The sequence below is a fragment of the Gordionus sp. m RMFG-2023 genome, chromosome 4, assembly GCF_954871325.1.
Source record: "Gordionus sp. m RMFG-2023 chromosome 4, tfGorSpeb1-WG-v2, whole genome shotgun sequence".
In the NCBI taxonomy this organism is placed as follows: Eukaryota; Metazoa; Nematomorpha; class Gordioida; order Chordodea; family Parachordodidae; genus Gordionus; species Gordionus sp. m RMFG-2023.
In genome coordinates, this window is record NC_088778.1 from 19,375,014 (window position 1) to 19,394,973 (window position 19,960).

Consider the following 19,960-nt stretch of genomic DNA (forward strand, 5'->3'; position numbering starts at 1 on the left):
AAGATGGCTACTTAAAGTCACATGAAATATTAACTAGATGAATAATTTCAAATATGGCATAAAAGCAAAATTAAACAAGTTCTTTTATCGCAAATATGTCAAACGTTTTAGAAATTATAATTTTTAACTGACGAATAAAAAAATTACATTTAGGAATTTTTTAAAATTACTATTTTATTTTAATACAACGCTATATCTAAAACTTTAAAGAAAAATCTGGAATTTAGAAAACTTTAATGAATAAATACGCCTCCAATAATATTTTCAGGAAATTTTAAAAATTTAACATGATTTCGTTAAAATATATGAAGGATTTTGAAATTTTTCAAAAATTTTCCGAGAAACTGATTTTTCTTAATCTCTAGATCAAGAGATATTTGAGCACCGTCACCATTTTTTTTATTGGAATATTGATGAGCGGTTGATTTTTTTATATTTAACTCGAAAAATGCACTTAGGGAAGTGTCACATAGGCATAAGGATTTTCCCAAGAGGGGATTTAACTTCCTCTCCCATAAATTAGAGTTTAAATTTTTTTGACCTGATTTTTTTAATTTTTAAAATTTAAGGTTTGAATCAGGTTATTTATATTGGGCATTCTAAATATTTTGTCTATTTTCTAAATATATCAAAAGCATCGGACCTGCATATTATAACATTGATAATAATCCATATAAAATATTATATAACAATCTTTTATATAGAAATGCATATCAAGGGATCACGAGTTGTTTAATTTTCGACAAAATGAAAGCTCTTTGTTATTATTAATTGATAGACGTGATGATCCTGTGACCCCTTTATTACATCAGGTATAAATTTGATTGCACTAATTCTTTTATATTTTATAATTTAAATCCACCTATGAGAATATTTGAAAGTAAAGCATGAATTACATAAGATTAAATAAAACGACGATAAAAAATAGATTATAAAAAATAGTAAAAATTAAAAAAGAAAGATTCATGATCAATCGATTCTAGTAGTGCATTTTGACTGATTTCAACAGGGAGGGTGGGGGGTTTAAAAAGGTAATACTCTAAGATCAAATAACAATAGAAATCTTTATTCTTTTTTTTGTAATTTATAATAAAAACGAGAAAATGTTTATATATTATGAAAATTCTTGAAACATTTAGTACGAAGTGTGATTTGACATGTTTGGCACATATATTTTGAGTGCGTATGGCAATATCTGCATCTACGTCCTTTTCCATCTATAATTTTGGATAAATAATTTCCAGATGAGTCAGTAGGGTTTTCGCTCTGTAATGCAAACTGGCTTGTGTGCCCTGTGCTTATTTTTTTTTCAATTTTTATTAGTGTTCGAAGGAAGTAGTAACTTATCGCCTAAATGCAAGCAATCTCTTCTTCTCATCTCGATTCATGAATTTCCAAATTTTCCACGAATTTACCAAAGCTACATCGATAAAATTAGTGAATATTGGCCACCGCCGTTTTTTCCCTCTTTTTATTCTATAGTAGATATGAGATTATCACACAGATCAACTCTACCCAGGTGTTTGTTATAAGCAGTGATCATATTTGGTTCAGGAATTTTTATTTTAGAAGATATTTTCTTAGAATACCTCGTCACAACAGTATTATAATTCCAACGAACTATAAATATTTCGTTTAATTTTTCGAACCTATAATCATAATATCCTTTTTCTTTTTTTGCTACAGCATTTATAGATTCAACTGGGCAATGCTCCATTCTATTACCCTCACACTTCCTCTGTAAAATATCCCATTTGTTTTAAGTATGACAAAAGTTTAATTGAGGTATAGAAATTATCAAAATATATTTTATGATAATTTGGTTTTGTAAGGCCTAACTTTTTAAAATCTATCATGTATATGTTTTTAGTATTGTCTGTCTAATGAATATTATATTTCAAATTTAGTAATTGTAATTGGGTCATTGTATTCCGGATTATTGGAATTTAAATATCACTATTATTAGACTAATACATCTTTTACTGTGGGAACGAATGATATCCAGTAAATAATAGAATTCCAATAAATCTCTTAATATCTGGGATGATTATACATTATTAGACCTATTCATTTGTTTTGCATAAATATTACTTTTATCTACAATTAGGCAATATAAGTCTTCGCCGAAAATTAAAATATATATCTGATGGATTTTTACCATGCAAATTGTCTTCAAGTTTTATTATATCTTCATTTTCACCATTGAAAGGGATTGTAGAATATAACGTATCTGTTTTCTCCATTTTAAATGGCGAGAAATTACAGAATAGCTTATTGTAGCAGATGGTTCTGGAATGTCGTCATCAATTGAATTATGAATCTCCAATTCACCAGCAGTATCTGAAGGTAAAACTCCGTCATTTGTTAAGTCATATTAGAAACGATTCATTTAAATATTTTAATTAAATATTTATTTAATAGAATCTTGATTTTTTAATTAGTCATCTATTATTTTGATTGAATTGACAAAACAGGTGCATAAGAAAAAAATCTTCAGCAAGGAAGAGGGTACAAATAATTTAAAAATTTTATGAATAATTTTAATTTTCGAATATTTATGAACCGAATATTTGCTAATAATTTCATATAATTAGGTCGAGATAAAAAATTATAAAAGAAACATGTTAATCAATTCTCAGGGGGCTCAAATTTTTTAAAAACTTTCAGGGGGCTCGAGCCCCCCCCCTCTCTCTTAGTAATGGTAATAGTTTTAAGTAAAATATAAAAAAATTATAATTCATTATGTTAAATTTGATTTGTTTGAATTTTTTTAAAATAATTAATACTGCTAGATGGTTAACGGTGCATATATGCACCAGTCAACTTTATATGGTACCAATTAAAATTTTAATTATTTAAAATTTCAAAAATGATTGATAAATATTGATATATCTATAAAAAAATATATACACTAGTTTTCATCGAAATAATTTTATAATATGCTCGTGAGATCACTCAGAAGACTTTGCATTTTAGACCTCATAAATTCGCCATGTTTGAGGTCTTCTTAGGGACATAAAAATTTTTTTTTTCTAATTTTTCTTTTTCAGTTTTGAGGTACAATGTCTAAATTATATAATAATCTTTTTTATTATTTTTTAAAATAAAAACTATGTTTAAAAATGATATATAGGAGGTGGTGTATATATGCACCGCTAACCAGTAATGGGTTCAAAATGTTCTAAAAATTGACAATTTTTCTTACCCAAATTAAAGTATATTCCGACTTCATTAATGCTCAATCACCCTTATTTTATCCCATATATAACTATTACAAAAAATAATTTATATACAAGTTAATTAAGAGTTAAGGAGAAAATTATCGAGTAAACTTTGTCAGCCCCTGCAAAACATCAAAATATTGTTTGTTATTTGTCTTATGTGCGATCAAATTTAAGTTTATCCTCACACCTCACAGCTTTCATCGGTCGATGTTTATGCTTCATCCGAATCATCTAGAAATTCTCTAAATTTTTAATTTAGAATTTAAGGTTTTTTTATGAGTGTGGAATGAATTAGGAAAGTTATAAATAATAGTTGGCATTGACTTATGGATATCACCTAATTTTATATCATTTAGCATTTTTAAGGCTGTTTTATATAGCTTCCTTATCACTTAAGACTTTTGAAATTCGGAACTAGAATTAAGCCTACCTTATGTAGAGGTTGCATAATAAATCTTTCTTTTAAAAGAAATCTTTTCTTGTTTCATAGGTTTTGATTATTATTGTATCACCTTCAGAAGGTTGTAATTTAACTAATTTCATAAATAAACTTAATTTATTGTGGGACGAGTATCTGCGCTCAGATTATCCGAACATTCTTTAAATATTGATATCAATCGTGGTTAATTTATTTGATTCTTGCTTTCTAAGCAATACACCTGTATTATATAATTTTAAGAAACTCTGTATCGTGATATATACAGAGTTCCATCTCGTTATTACAACCTGTTTAAGGGTGTGGGTTTGGGTGCATTCACAGTAGAGAGGGACAGCAAACGACATGACATTAAACGACAGAGCAGCTTATGTTTCGTAAGCGACATAGCATTCATAGTAGTTGCAACAAGCATATTTTATTTAAAAAAAATGTTAATATGAAAATATCCATTAGAAACCATCTAATTTAAATGACTTCATAATAATTGCTGATCAATTTGAGAAGTCTTGAAACTTTCCAAATTGTGTTGGAGCCATTGATGGCAAACCAATAGAGATTAAAAATCCTTTTAAATCTGGGAGAATTATATTATAATAATTATAAGCAATATTTCTCCAAGAGTAGATGGTAAAGGTAGATTTATAGTAATTGCTGTAGGCAATTATGGCAGTGAATCAGATGGAGGTTTGTACTCAAATATTATATTATGAAACCTTATAAAAGTAAGTTAATGTTACTAATAGTGAATGAATTATAAAACTTGTGCACACAACTTGGTGATTGATAAAGAAAACATAAATCTCCACCCCAAGGATACTCAAGATCCTAAAAAATATAATTATTTATATTTTGATTAAAATAATAAAAAGGCCCTTCATTAAAATAATTCCAATGCAATATAATATTTTTTATTACATTTTCATAATTAAATATTATATCAAAAATGATTTTAATTAGTTTCTTCTTTCAACTCTCTGATCTTTTTGCAAGGGTTTGGTCAAGCATAACTTTGATCCAAAAGTTTGTTGATAATCTTCTTTCTTTTATTTTTTCGATTTCAAGAATTTGCTCAAATAAATCTAGTTTAAAATAATAAATTTATTTACAAATGCAAATTACCTTGATCAATATCCCTCTTTTTAATTAGTTTTTTGCAAGATACATATGATCCTATACTAGTTGATGATGTTGCTAAATATATATATTATTTATATAAAATATAATTAAAAAAAAATCTACAAACACAAACTAAAACCTACCCAAACAAATCCTAGAAACTTAACCAAACTTTCTAAAAAACGAATCGTCAAGAATTATATGAAATTATCAAATCAAAAGACAAATAAAACTACAATATAAATCCAAAAATTTTATTCAAAAGAAAATTCATTTCTTTATAAAAAAAATATCCGTAATTTTTATAAAAATTAATTAATTCAAAATATAATAATAATCCACATATAATATATTACATCTAATCTTTCTATCCAATCAAAAAAATTAATTAATTCAAAATATAATAATAATCCACATATAATATATTACATCTAATCTTTCTATCCAATCAACCTTATTTTAATTGGTTGATTGGCATTTCGCCTAAAAAAAAATATAAAACGTTCACGTATTTACAAATACGACATGCTACTTCTTTATGGGCTCATGGCATGTCGGCATATATATATTTTTGTTAAAAAAATAATCGATATATAACGGTGTTGCATGATCAATCAAATTGCTATAACAAATTTATAAAATTTTATAAAGTCCTTCAATTTTATATAATTAATTCAATAATATCATGATTACCTTGAATATTTCAAAAAAATAGCTAATTTCAATGTGAATGATCCATTGTGATAGTGGATATAACTATGAGAAACACCAATCCGAAAGGAACAATGGATATTTCCTAAAGTATTCAATTTCAGAATCGTCATTAATATTATTTTACACATTAACATTAAGTTGTTTTGCCGGTGATAATAAAATCCTTGTCAAATCATCTGCTACGTTTCCTGCTTCCTTTTTTTCTTTTGCGATATCCATTCATAATAAAGAATGTTCATTGACTAATCATTGATGGAACTGTGATATTTCTTCGTGTACTGCTCAAATCAACGACGCAGAGAAATATAGCCGGGTGGTTGTCATTGCTCCGATTAGTTGATTAAACGATAATTCATGAGCATTGGCTTGATAATTAATTTGACACGAGTTTGTTAAGACTGTAATCGGTTAATACGAGTTTTTTGGGGAATTTAAAAAAAATAAACAATTTTATAATTTAAAAAAAAAAAATCTTTTACAAAAAAAATTAAATTAAATAAACACTTTTATAATTTAATTTTCATAAAAAAAATTAACACTTCATACACAAAAACAAAACCAATTCATGATTGCATTCCGAAACATAAACACATTTTAAACTTTTCATACTTCCTTTTACGGCATTCCACACATACACGGACCATTAAATTATAAACAAGAGAAAAAAGGGGGGAGAAAAAAAATAAAACAAAACTTTTTAATTTTAATTCCTCTTTTACAAATGTATTCCTAATACCAAATAACTCAAACACGCCGCACGTGCTAACCAAAAAAACAAATTTTTTTAAAAAAAACTTTTTAATTAATTATATCTTTTTTTGTTTAAAAAAAAAATATTTTCCCAGTACCAATACCAATGTTCAACAACCGTGATTTATCCTATAAGACTATGAACAAAAATCCTATAAGGCTATGAACAAAAATGTATTCACAAAATGAATTACAACTTTTCTATTCCTTTTATTTTTTTACACTTTTATTCATTTACAATACATATATTACCACAATTTCAATCTCTTTTCCTTGTTTATTACCGACAGCCGGAACATTAAACCAGTTTAAATTAACATTACATATATCTACATATACTTGAATTTCTCGTAATATTACCGGGATAACCTCCTTTTCCATTACAAACATGAAATAATTTAAACTAAGAATACATAAACCAAAACAAAAAAATTACCAACAATTCACTTACATTTTATTTCACTTTTATGCTATATCTTTGCATAAATATAAATGTGTACCACTGCTCTAAGATGAGCCTAAACCTTCGGGTTGAACCTCTCAGAATTACAAGTTGAATTCCCTTCTTTTACAGTTGAATCCGTCTCTTCTATTTCCCGAATTTTATCTCGAACCCTATTACCCAGACTCATATCCTTAGTTTCATTTGTAGCCTCCGGCTTTGCAAAAATATTCCAAAAATTAGTAAAGGGACCCAACCGAACAATCCAACTCCACCCCATGATGGTTTCCACACTTTCCTTCACCACCCATAAATCAAGGAAAAATATAGTATTATTAATATTAACCCCCACTTTGGCCTTTCCCAACACAACGACTTCCGATCCATCAAACTGCCTGACACACATAGCCTCCTTTACCAGTTTACCCCCAAGCCCATACTTATAAAAATTCTCCTGCGACATTAGAGAAATACTAGCCCCGGTGTCAAATAGCATTTCTATATTCCTATGATCAACCTTCAAACTAACCCTCGGACACAAACATGGTCCATCTAATTTTTCCGTCATTAAAATATCATATGTTTTAATCGGAGAATCAGCGTTTATTTTATCTAAAATAATAATTTCATTGGCATTCTCATTGCCCCTTAAATTCAACTCGGAATTTAAATTTTTATTACTGACAATTACATTTCTTTTAACAAGATTTGTGGGACATCTTTCCCAAATAAAATTCTTAACATCCCTTCTAAAAGAATAACGAACAATATTCCTCGGATATTGTTCCCACCTAAATCGACGGAAATTACGAGAATGATTTCTTATTTTAATTCTATCATTTCCCTCATTTCGACTAATAATATTAAATGTTTTATTATACACATTTTTCCGAACTCTCGGAGCCCCGACTCCTATATGATTCACCTTGCAATCATATAGTCAACACGAATTTCGTGATACTTCCATGCAGTCCACAGCTACATGTCCCAGTCTTTTACATTTAAAACATATTCGAGATTCATTCACCCGAACCACCTTTACACTAGCATTTCCTATTTCCGATCTCTTTAACGGAAATCCATCTTTAAACCTTTGCTCTGGGACCACGCAGGTATCCCTTTTATGTCCTCGCCATCCGCAACGATGGCAAATGATCATTTCAACAAATCTTTTATTTCCTGACACTCCTTTATTCTCCTCGTAATCATTAAATTTCTTATTCATATTTATATCACCCACCTGGCTTTTAACCGGACCTTTGCTCTCCTTCATCAACGCATTGATGGCTTCTTTCATTTCCAGGAGGATCCTATCTGACCTCTTCCCAACATTTCCAGCCTTGATTTCCTCTAAAACATCTTTTAGATTACTTTCCAAGTCTGCTATTTTCTTCCCATAAATATCCGATATTAAATTAAAATACGTTTCTGCCATTTTCTTTTTATAAACATCTGACACCGCAGTGTCCTTCTTCCAATTGCAATACATGCCTGCCAGTACCGCAGTACCCCTTTTTACCAACAATTTCAATATAATAATCAATAAATACATCATTAATAATATTCCCACAGTAATCAACTGTTTACCTAAATCCAATTCATTAAAGTTTTTATACATAACTTTATAACCCAAATCCTTATAAAAGAGAACCTTATCCCCAAAACTATGCTCCCCACTAGGCCTAAAAAAATAAACCATTTGCTCATAAATTTCTTAATTAATACTAATAATCAATTACAAAAATTTAAATATTTGTAGAAAATATTAATACAGCACCTTAAATAAAAACTTCTCTATCAGAATCGTATAATGGTTAGTACAAATGCGCAGTCAAAAATTCTTAAAAAAATTATATAATTAAAAATTTTTGTTTTACCTTCTAAACCGAATAACTCCTAGGAAAGCGTCACAAGACACCACTAAAAAAAAATCTACAAACACAAACTAAAACAAATCTAAAATCTACCCAAACAAATCCTAGAAACTTAACCAAACTTTCTAAAAAACGAATCTTCAAGAATTATATGAAATTATCAAATCAAAAGACAAATAAAACTACAATATAAATCCAAAAATTTTATTCAAAAGAAAATTCATTTCTTTATAAAAAAAATATCCGTAATTTTTATAAAAATTAATTAATTCAAAATATAATAATAATCCACATATAATATATTACATCTAATCTTTCTATCCAATCAACCTTATTTTAATTGGTTGATTGGCATTTCGCGTAAAAAAAATATAAAACGTTCACGTATTTACAAATACGACAATAATTACAATCATTCCTTAAAATTGTGGATTCACTTTGACTAGTTATGCTGAGATTTCAACAGCAATGTAATAATAAAATTTTAACAAAAATTAGTATATTTACCATCTTCATATTGATAATTGTCATTGTTATCTGTCTTATGTGCGATCAATCTTTTAAGTTAATCCTCACACCTTTCATCGGTAGATTTTGATGCGTCATCAGAATCATCTAAAAATTATCAAAATTTTTAATATAGAATTTACGGTTTTTATGAGTGTAGAATGAATTAGGAAAGTTATAAATGATAGTTAGCATTGATTTATGTATATCACCTAATTTTATATCATTTAGCATTTTTAAGGTTGTTTTATATATCTTCCTTTTCACTTAAGGCTTTTGAAATTTGGATCTAGAATTAAGACTACCTTATGTAGTGGTTGCATAATAAATCTTTCTTAAATCTTGTCCTGTTTTTTAAAATTTTGATTATTATTATATCACCTTCAGAAGGTTGAAATTTTACTAATTTTTGTTTCCATTGAAAAACTTCATTTATTATGGGACAAGAATTCTCCGCTCAGATTATCCGAGCATCTTTAGATATTGATAAAAATTTATCTAACTCGAGTATGTTGTTGATATCAATTCTGGTTAATCTATTTAAATCTTGCCTGCTAAACAAGTATACACCTGTATTTCAGAAAATGATTTTAAGAAACTCTGTATCATGATATATACTGAGTTCTATCTCGTTATTACATCACGTTTAAGGGAGTGGCTTAGCTTGCTATTAGCTGTAGATTAAAATATTGTATTATTTCTTTACACCATTTATATTTAAGGCTATTTCAGGCAACCAATTGTCAAAAATATAATGCATAATATTATTTAATATATGGCATATACATGCTAGCCTTTCGTCAGATTTGAATGCACTTATAAGATTTGCTCCGTTATCAGTCACAACTATATACATTTATAATAATTTTCTAGTGTATTCTTTTAAAATTAAATTAATTACACTTTTAATATTGACGCCTGCTATTTTTTCATCCATTTCTCTTGTGGCCAAAGTAATTGTTTTTAATTCAAAATCCTTAATGATAATAAGTCCTTTAATGGTTAAAAAACTTCGATTTTTATTAGTATTCATGAGAGTTTTTCGGCTAACAAGTGTATCTTATATTTTGTTGTCGATATGAACTCCAACATTTATTAACTCTTGGCCTAGCTTGTAAAATCCTTCACTTTCTGTTGCATTTAAAAGTCGAAGTCTTTACAAATAAAATATAACTGACTTTTCTGTAAAAAGTTTAAGCAAAATTTAGCAAAAAGTCTCGCAACAAAACAGCTTTACATAAAAAGAAAGTATAACAAGCGGCATGATACCGGATGTTGTATATAAAATGCGGAAGATTTTTTGTTTTCAAAAATTATTCTTTTTAAAAAAAGAACTAAATTAAATTAAAAAATATATGTCGTAATTTTTAAAGGGATCACAACTATCTGGGATCTTCACGGGATTTAAAGGGATCCCTTTAAAATTTCAATTTTTTAAAGGATAAAGAACTATACGGCATTATCACGTTTTTATCGTGATAAAGAGGAATCTTATTTTAAAAGCGTTTTCCACGCGTTTCGTTGCGTTTTTTAATTTTATTGTTATTCATTAATTTTCAATGTTGTTTTTTTTGGTTTATGAAATAAGATATGTCTAATATAGGGTATCAATCGATAGCTAATCAAAAGATCTATTCAACTGGAGGTCAACTCCCCCATAGTGGGCGGGTCTAGGTCTTGGGGGGTCAGAAATATTTTTATCAACACAAAATATCGATATGAGTATCAAATAAAGCTAATTTTAATATGGTTTGACTGAAAGTCTTCATTCATGGTCTTGTTGGGTATGACTTGGTCTGGGGATGGGGGTGAGGGGGGGGGGGTGTGTAAAAAATAATTTTTTTTGATATGGGTATCAAATAAAAGCTAATTTTAATATGTTTTGACCGAAAGTCTTCATTTTTGGTCTTGATGGGTATGACTTGGTCTGGGGGATGGGGGAGGTGTAAAAAATATTTTTTTTTGATATGGGTATCAAATAAAAGCTAATTTTAATATGGTTTGACTGAAAGTCTTCATTCTTGGTTTGATAGGTATGACTTGGTCTGGAGGGGTGGGGGGAGGGGTGTAAAATTTTTTTTGATATGGCCATCAAATAAAAGCTAATTTTAATATGGTTTGAATGAGAGTCTTCATTCTTATTCTTGATGGGAATGATGGTCTGGGGTGTGAAGGTGGGGGGGGAGGGTATAAAAAATAATTTTTTTTGATATGGGCATAAAATAAAAGCTAATTTTAATATGGTTTGACTGAAAGTCTATATTCTTGGTATTGATGGGTATGACTTGGTCTGGGGGGGGGTGGAGGGGGGTTGTAAAAATATTTTTTTTTGATATGGGTATCAAATAAAAGCTAATTTTAATATGGTTTGACTGAAATTCTTTATTCTTGGTTTTGATGGGTATGACTTGGTCTGGGAGGTGGGTGGGGGTGTGTAAAAATTAATTTTTTTGATATGGGTATCAAATAAAAACTAATTTTAATATGGTTTGACTGAAATTCTTTATTCTTGGTCTTGATTATTATGACTTGGTCTGAGGGGAGGGGGTGGGGGTGTAAAAAATAATTTTTTTTTGATATGGGTATCAAATAAAAGCTAATTTTAATATGGTTTGACTGAAAGTCTTCATTCTTGGTTTGATAGGTATGACTTGGTCTGGAGGGGTGGGGGTGGGGGAGGGGTGTAAAATTTTTTTTGATATGGCCATCAAATAAAAGCTAATTTTAATATGGTTTGAATGAGAGTCTTCATTCTTATTCTTGATGGGAATGATTTTTCTGGGGTGTGAAGGTGGGGGGGGGGGTATAAAAAATAATTTTTTTTGATATGGGCATAAAATAAAAGCTAATTTTAATATGGTTTGACTGAAAGTCTATATTCTTGGTATTGATGGGTATGACTTGGTCTGGGGGGGGGTGGAGGGGGCTGTGTAAAAATTAATTTTTTTGATATGGGTATCAAATAAAAACTAATTTTAATATGGTTTGACTGAAATTCTTTATTCTTGTTCTTGATTATTATGACTTGGTCTGAGGGGAGGGGGTGGGGGTGTAAAAAATAATTTTTTTTGATATGGGTATCAAATAAAAGCTAATTTAAATATCTTTAGATTGAAAATATTTATTTTTTGTCTTGATGGGTCATTTCTTTAAAAAAAGCTCGTTACTAAATAAATTGCAAAAATTATTATAAAAATTTTATAATTAATTTCTAAAATCATAACTTTTTATTTTATTTATATAAATTTACATTTTAAAATATGCATTGTAAATATATTTTTCAAAAAAAAAATAATTTTTAAATGTCGACAGTAGACATTGATAATGAAAATAATTATGGTACAGATAAAATAAAAAGATTATGATTTTAGAATTAATTATAAAATTATTATAATAATTTTTTCTATTTATTTGGTAACGAGCTACCGCTATCTCCGCTAAAGCTATCGAACTAAAAAAAATAGCTATGAAATAACGCCTTAAATATAGAACACTGCAAATTATAAATTTTAAGTTCAGGATTGGAACCGAAAAAAGATTAAAAAAATTGTTTTATCTTCATTCTCTATTATTTCTGTAAATTCTATCCAACTAGATATTTTGTTAATATGTTGAGGGCCTGACAGTCATACCCATCAAGACAAAAAATGAAGACTTTCAGCTAAAGATATTAAAATTAGCTTTTATTTGATACCCAAATAGATATTTTGTGTTGATAAAAATATACCTACCCCCCCCCTTCCTTCCACCCCAGATCAAGTCATACCCATCAAGACCAAGAATGAAGACTTTCAGTCAAACGATATTAAAATTAGCTTTATTTAATACCCATATCAAAAATAGTTATTTTACACCCCCTCTACCTCCATTCCCCAGACCAAGTCATACCCATCAAGACCAAGAATGAAGACTTTTAGTCAAACCATATTAAAATTAGCTGTTATTTGATACCCATATCGATATTTTGTGTTGATAAAAATATTTCTGACCCCCCAAGACCTAGACCCGCCCATTATGGGGGAGATTGACCTCCAGTTGAATAGATCTTTTGATTAGCTATCGATTGATACCCTATATTAGACATATCTTATATCATAAGGCCAAAAAAACAACATTGGAAATTAATGAATAACAATAAAATTAAAAAACGCAACGAAACGCGTGGAAAACGCTTTTAAAATAAGATTCCTCTTTATCACGATTAAAACGTGATAATACCGTATTATCATTCCTTAACTTAAAACCCTTATTTTTTAGTTATCCCTTAAAATCCCTTGAAGATCCCGGATAGTCATGATCCCTTTAAAAATTAGAATTTTTTCTGATTAGGCGGCCAACGTCTTTAAAAGAGTTTTTAGGCAAATCATCATATATGTAGTTAAGGTGGAGCAAATGGTATGAATATGTAATTTGAGGAATCAGCGCTGTAGTTGCTGATCTTAAAATTTTGAGCTCTGTTTAGAGCGTCCTTGTTAAAATTAGAGGGGGAGTTAGTATCCAGACAAGAATCCCATATTAAAAACTTTCCTTGCGACCATGGGATACGTGTGACCCCATCAGGACGTCTACTATCGGAAAATAAGCCAGAAGGCTCCACTGAGATAGGAAAACCAGCTGACCTAAGTGCAAGAGATATAATTTGATTGCATTTCAAGTGTCGAGTTTGTCGACTGGGATTACGATTACAATGTAAAGGATGCAGCGCCATATTGTTATCATCAGTATGACATTTGCTGCATTTATATGGTAATGAAAAGGGAATGTTGAGCCTGATATATAAAGCATAGCCGAGCTCATGGTTGTCCAATTCGAGTTTGAGATTGGTAGATGGAATAACATCTAAAAATTCATATCCTCGATCTTTGATAAGTTCAATAAATGTGTATCCAGCCAGTGGTGAGAGACTCGAAATAAGGTAATCAACGGAGTTTTTCACAAGTGGTAAATCCCAATTCTTCTGCTTTACAGAGATCGGAAATAGGGTTGATTTATAAAAACAACCACAAAAATTAAAATTTGTGATTCACGGGAAATTTATGTTCACGACGGTTCACGCCCGGTAAAAATTTTGGGGAGACTCATCACGCCTAATAATTTAAAATTTATTCACACTCACGCCGTGACCCACCATGACACGATGGGTCACTCGTAATTTCACTGCCCGCGCCCACCTCTAATAACCACTACATTTGAGGATATATTTTTTTACAGTTTGAACAAACATTTAACCCACTTTTTGTTTTTACATTAATTTGAAAATATTTTCAAATTTTTGAAATGAAAAATTTGTATTATTTTTATCAAAGATATTTTCTTTTAGGGTGCTTTCTATTTCATTAATATCTTAATTGTCTGACTCACTTACATCGATTTGGATATACATTTGCGAAGAAATTTTTAATAATTTACACCAGATATTTATAATACAAATTGAATATATAAATTACATTACAAATTGAAAACATAAATTTTAAATAATAATAAATTATAAAAATTATAATTAATTATGATATTATATTTGTTCATAGTTACATCCATTATATTTTTAAATCCAAAAAAGGAGCGCGCTAAAAAAATAAATAATTGGAAAAAGTAGCCCGCTATTAGCTATAGCTATCAAAAAAGATAGCGAGCTACTTTAAAAACTCTGATAATCACATTGAATTCATTTTTTAAAGGGGCGGGAGGAATATAGGGAGTTTTCATTAACTTATTACATTTATAAAAACTTCAATAAGGCTAAAGGGGGATTTTTCTCTTCTCTCTTTACTTCGCCTATGAATCAGGATTAGAAATAAGTTTCACAAATAAATTTTTATTTGCGAACTCCAAAAAAGCATGATAACAAATTGTATAAGAAGATAAGAATAAGGAATTTTAGTTAGCTCAACTATTATATTATTAATATAAGTATCAAACTTATATAAATGATTATTTTTTCCTTAATTTTATTAATTTTCCAGTTTTCATAATATAGCATTTATATTAGTGGAAGTATTTTTATTTTATATTTACGAAAATGTATTAAGTTTTACACAACTTTTTCTATAAAATTTGTTCAAATATTAACATTTTCATGATTTAAATTAAAAAAAATTATGTTTATGCATACTAAAATATAAAGTGGACATATCAAGCCATGGTTCACGACTTGATTGGCATCTATAATAATAGAGTAAACTTAAAAACAGCTCCTGGAGTTCCTAAAAATCTTAAAGAAATCGTACTTTCAGCTGAGCATGATGGTTTTTATTCTCAAGTAAAATATTTTTAAGTTTTTTTTATTAAAAAATATCAAAGTATAATTTTATTTAGAATACAACCTATGAATTTAATCTTTATTCATTATTTTGGCAAAATAGGTAGAATTAGATATTTTTATTTAGTATGATTTCAATGTAATGACATTGTGATCATAATCCCAGTAAGACATAAAAATTTAACTATTAATTTTTGGTCATGATCACGATTATTTGCTTAAACATCGAAATGTTTCCATCATTTCTCGCGTCGATAGAAACGCTGTCCAGCGGCCAAGGAGAGAAACAATGCTTGAGGGCTAGTTATCCCAAAATAAGATGATGGAAGCTTTGCTTAGCAAATTACAATTTTCTCTTACATCTTACATTCCTTGAAATCTTCAGGAAAATTGCATCAATTACAGGCCGCTTAGTAGAATTTTGCAATGGATTGGTTAAAAAGTTTAAATATTGGGTGGGGGGGGGGGTTAAAAATATTTTTAAAATAACTGGTCGTCGGGTAAATTTAAAATATTTTTTAGGCAAAATTAGCGGAACGGACTTATGTTCATTAAGAATTATTGTTTTCTTTCATAATATCGTCAATTTATATGTTTAAATAAAATCGGAAAAGTAATTTTTTTAAATCATCCTTTTAAGTTATTTATTTTTCCTTTGGTTTATTTAGTTATTTTTTCTAATTTAATTTTTATATCATTTAATACAGAATATGTACCTTAATTTTGGAGAAATTAGTCAAAATATAAAAATTTTGATGGAACACTTTCAAAAAAAATCTCAATGCCAGCAAAAAGTTGAATCTATATCAGACATGAAAGTATGTTTATATATTAATGTTTTTTTCTCTCACCTTGATAATATTAAAGTGCAGGCCTAGTTCAAAGTCAGGCCCAGTTATACGGGCCGAGCCTGAACATTGATTTTTTCAACAAGCTAGCCCGGGCCTTTCTTTCTATAAAAACGGATTGTGCCTAATATGTTGAAACTTGATAATTATTATATATAATTAAATATAATATATTCTTGAATTGTATCATAAGAATGATATATCACATACATTCATTTCTCGTATTTTCATTTCAAAGCCATTTATATCTCATTAGAAATTACCTAACTAGTTTATAAAGGGAAATTGAAATTTTTTTATATTATTCGCTAATTATAATAATTTTAATTTTTAGTCAAATCACTCAATTTTAATTAGTTCTTATATACTCTACCATACAACTATACTAAGTAAATAAAATAGTTATTAATTTTTGAAACTAATTTATAATTTTTAAGATATAATAAAACCAAATCCAACTAATATGTAGGTAATTTTTTATATATAGATTATTAAATTTTTTAAAATATTAGAAAATAACTTACCATATAACCAATTACATAATTTAAATTTAGCTTATATTCTTTTACTCTACTAGATGAATAAAATCTTCTCCGTTTTATGGCGATTTCCAGGTTTACCCGGGTAGGCCAGTTTTCCGGCTGATTTTTCTTTTCCATTTTTGACGGTCCTGAGCATCAATATTTGTAAGATTTATGCTTCTCATACCCGCCGCTATCACATTTTTCCAAGTCATCTTGGGCCAGATTAAATATTAAAATTTTTATTTTTAGTCAATCAAACAAAATAAATTTTTTTTAAAAAAAATACCCGGACTAGGCCTATTTTTTTTACGGCTGTGCATTTGATATACCTCTTTTTTTTTAAATCAAAAAAATCGATTTTTTAAAATTTAAATCGCGATTTAAACCAAATAAAAATCAAATTTTAATTGAAGAAATAAATATGGGCTAATAAGATTGTAAAATATCTTTTTTAAAAAATTAAAGAACTAATGCTCAAGGGAACAAGTCAGGAAATTGGAATAATTAAATAATGATATGTTATAATTTGAAATTTTTTTCAAAGAGCCGATGATATTTAATATAGTTATTTTTAAAAAGTTTAACCATCAATTGTTTGTTAAAATAAATTTATTGTAGAATATTCTGATTCAAATACAAATGCCAAATGAAATTAAATTTTTTCAAACTAAAATTACCTATTGCTATTTATTAACCTGTAAGAATTAGCCCAATTTAAAACCCCAAATGGTTTTCACCACCTTGCATGTTAATAAAAAAATAGGTAGTAATCAACTTTCATCCTTTACTAAAAAGCTCTAACTTCTGCACACATCCTACTTTTAAACCCAAAATATCGTTCAAATCTAACAACCAAGGAATTGAAAACGGCAATGGAAGGGGGAGGATGACTTCTGTGTCCAACCACTGACATTTTATCTATCTTGATAAAGCTTCAAGCAAGATCTGAGCTATTTTCTAAAATAATGTTTTCAGATAATATAGTAAATAAAGTAGACCCAATTGAATGGTGGGTGGCCCAAGGAAATTTGATGAAGGATGTAAATATTCTAAAAATAATAAAACAACTAACTGCATCTTCATTATCCGGTTCAGTTGAGAGTATATCATCTTTTCCAGTTGTTCACTCGAAGCTTAGAAATCCGTTAGGAACAGAAAAGGCCGGAAGTCATTTTTTTTTATTTAAGCAATTAAATTCTAATAACAATGTCGACGATATAGATATTGCTTGTGTTTTTTAATATATGTTTTTTCTTAATTTTACAAACTAATTGATTATTTTTTTTATTATAAAGAAATAAAAAAAATTTTAAAAGTATAGATTTTTAATATTAGTTTCGTTTTATTAGAATATTATAATTTTTCACTATTGCAATTTGGATCAGCAGTTATTTTTCTACTGTTCAAAAATTGAAATTGAAAATAAGCTTTTTTGTCCAACATATGGTGATTACTAGTGCAATTTAGTTATTTAATTTAGATTTTGCTTATTTAAGTCCTTATCTTTCATTATTTTAAAATTTGATTTAAATCATTAATTTTTTAAAAAAATCGCCATGATTTAAATCGCGATTTAAAACAAATTGATTAAAATTGGCCACCCCTAGTTTACACTGATTATTTTTTAAGATAGGAAATTTCTTTTTATAATAATAATGTATGCTAACACATAGGTGTAAAGCACCACACTTATTTAATTGAACACATTTACATGTTCACGAGAGCAATTGAACAAATGTTTTGTTATTTAATTGAACACATTTAGATGTTCACGAGAGTAATTGAAAAAATCAGTCGGATTGACTCTACAAAATATACACATAAATATATATATCCCGCTTTTTTTCTTATAATTACTTTAGGCGATTGGGGTTCAAAAAAAATACGCATATAAATTATATAATTGAAGTTCATAATCGTTTCGAAATTAATTTTATATTTTACATAAGATGACCAATATTATAAAAAAATTTAATTTTAATGTTTTTCCCTTAATAAATTTTTGACTTATCACGTCAATTCGGCGCGGAAAATTTTGCGCACGATTTATAAATGTACTAGTAATATCTGATACGAAGTTTTCTGATCAATTATATTACCTGAGATAATATGAATTAAAGGTACAAAAATCGATTTTTTTAAAACCTTTTACTAATGTTAAATAATTATTTTTAAATTAAAAATTAAATTAGTTATAATAAAGAATCTATATTGATAACGGTTCCACGTCAATTCGGTGCGGAAAATTCGACGCACGACAAATCGGCGCTGAAAATTGGACGAGGCGTCAATTCAGCGCGACGAAAATTTGACGAGTATCTAATACAGTTGCAATTTGTTTTAAATTTATTAGTATAAAACAAAAGAATGTTTTGAATTAAGTATGACGGTTCGGTTTGTTTCGATTTTAGTTTAAAATTTTATAAAGATTTTGCATTTTGGTTTTTTTTGAAGAATGTCATAAGGATTCGGTTCGGAATCTATAATGGTTCTTTTCGGTTCGTTCCTGTTTTTATAAATTTGATTTTTAAAAAAATTAATCATATATTATATATATCTTATCTTAGAGAAATTTTTTTTTAATATTTTTATAATTCCTTATTTATTTTAGTTAAAGATTATTTCTTATCTAATTAACTAGTAATTTGCCTAATCTATATTAAATTGAATATATAAAGTAAAAACAATAAACTTGGTATTTATTAATATGAAGATAATAGCTAAGTATAAAAAATTGTAATTTGAAAAGAAAACACGAATTTAAATTGCCCCCAAGAAAAATTAAAATTTCAAATTTAGGTTACTAATTTAAAATTAATTATTCTTGAAAACCGTTGTGAACTGGTTTAAATCAGTTCAAGAATATTTATAACAGTTCGATTCGCTCTTTTTACATTTTTTTTATAAAAGTTCAGTTGCGGTTCAGAAAATTATAACGGTTCGTTCTGGTTTCGAGGTTCGGTTCGTACCCCTGATTTAAAAATAACATTTATTTTTTATGATTAATAGAATTATTTTAAGGATTTTTTATTAAATCTGTAAAATGAGAGTCTTAAATGAAAAACTATATTTAAGTCAATAATTATTTTTTAAATTAATACAATCGTTGGATATGATTGGAAAATTCAACCTCTAGTATGAGACTAGTGTTGTTATACGGCTCGATTTGATCCGATTCTTAAAAACGGCTAACTCAATATTTTAGCCAGAAAAATATTGTCTAAACCTCGAGATTTCATTAATAGTTTTCAAACCGTTATACC

General features: G+C 28.0%; 1 protein-coding gene across 4 annotated transcripts in view; it reads left to right on the forward strand.

Annotated features, from left to right (window-relative positions):
• LOC135927919 (vacuolar protein sorting-associated protein 45-like) overlaps nt 1-19,960 on the forward strand; it is a 62,055-nt gene that overhangs the window by 26,281 nt on the left and 15,814 nt on the right. For all 4 annotated transcript variants that reach the window (XM_065464187.1, XM_065464190.1, XM_065464189.1 and 1 more), the window contains exons 6-8: nt 705-812; nt 15,191-15,325; nt 16,033-16,143. In XM_065464187.1, coding sequence (XP_065320259.1) covers nt 705-812; nt 15,191-15,325; nt 16,033-16,143 — 354 coding nt within the window. The remainder of the gene's footprint in view (nt 1-704; nt 813-15,190; nt 15,326-16,032; nt 16,144-19,960) is intronic.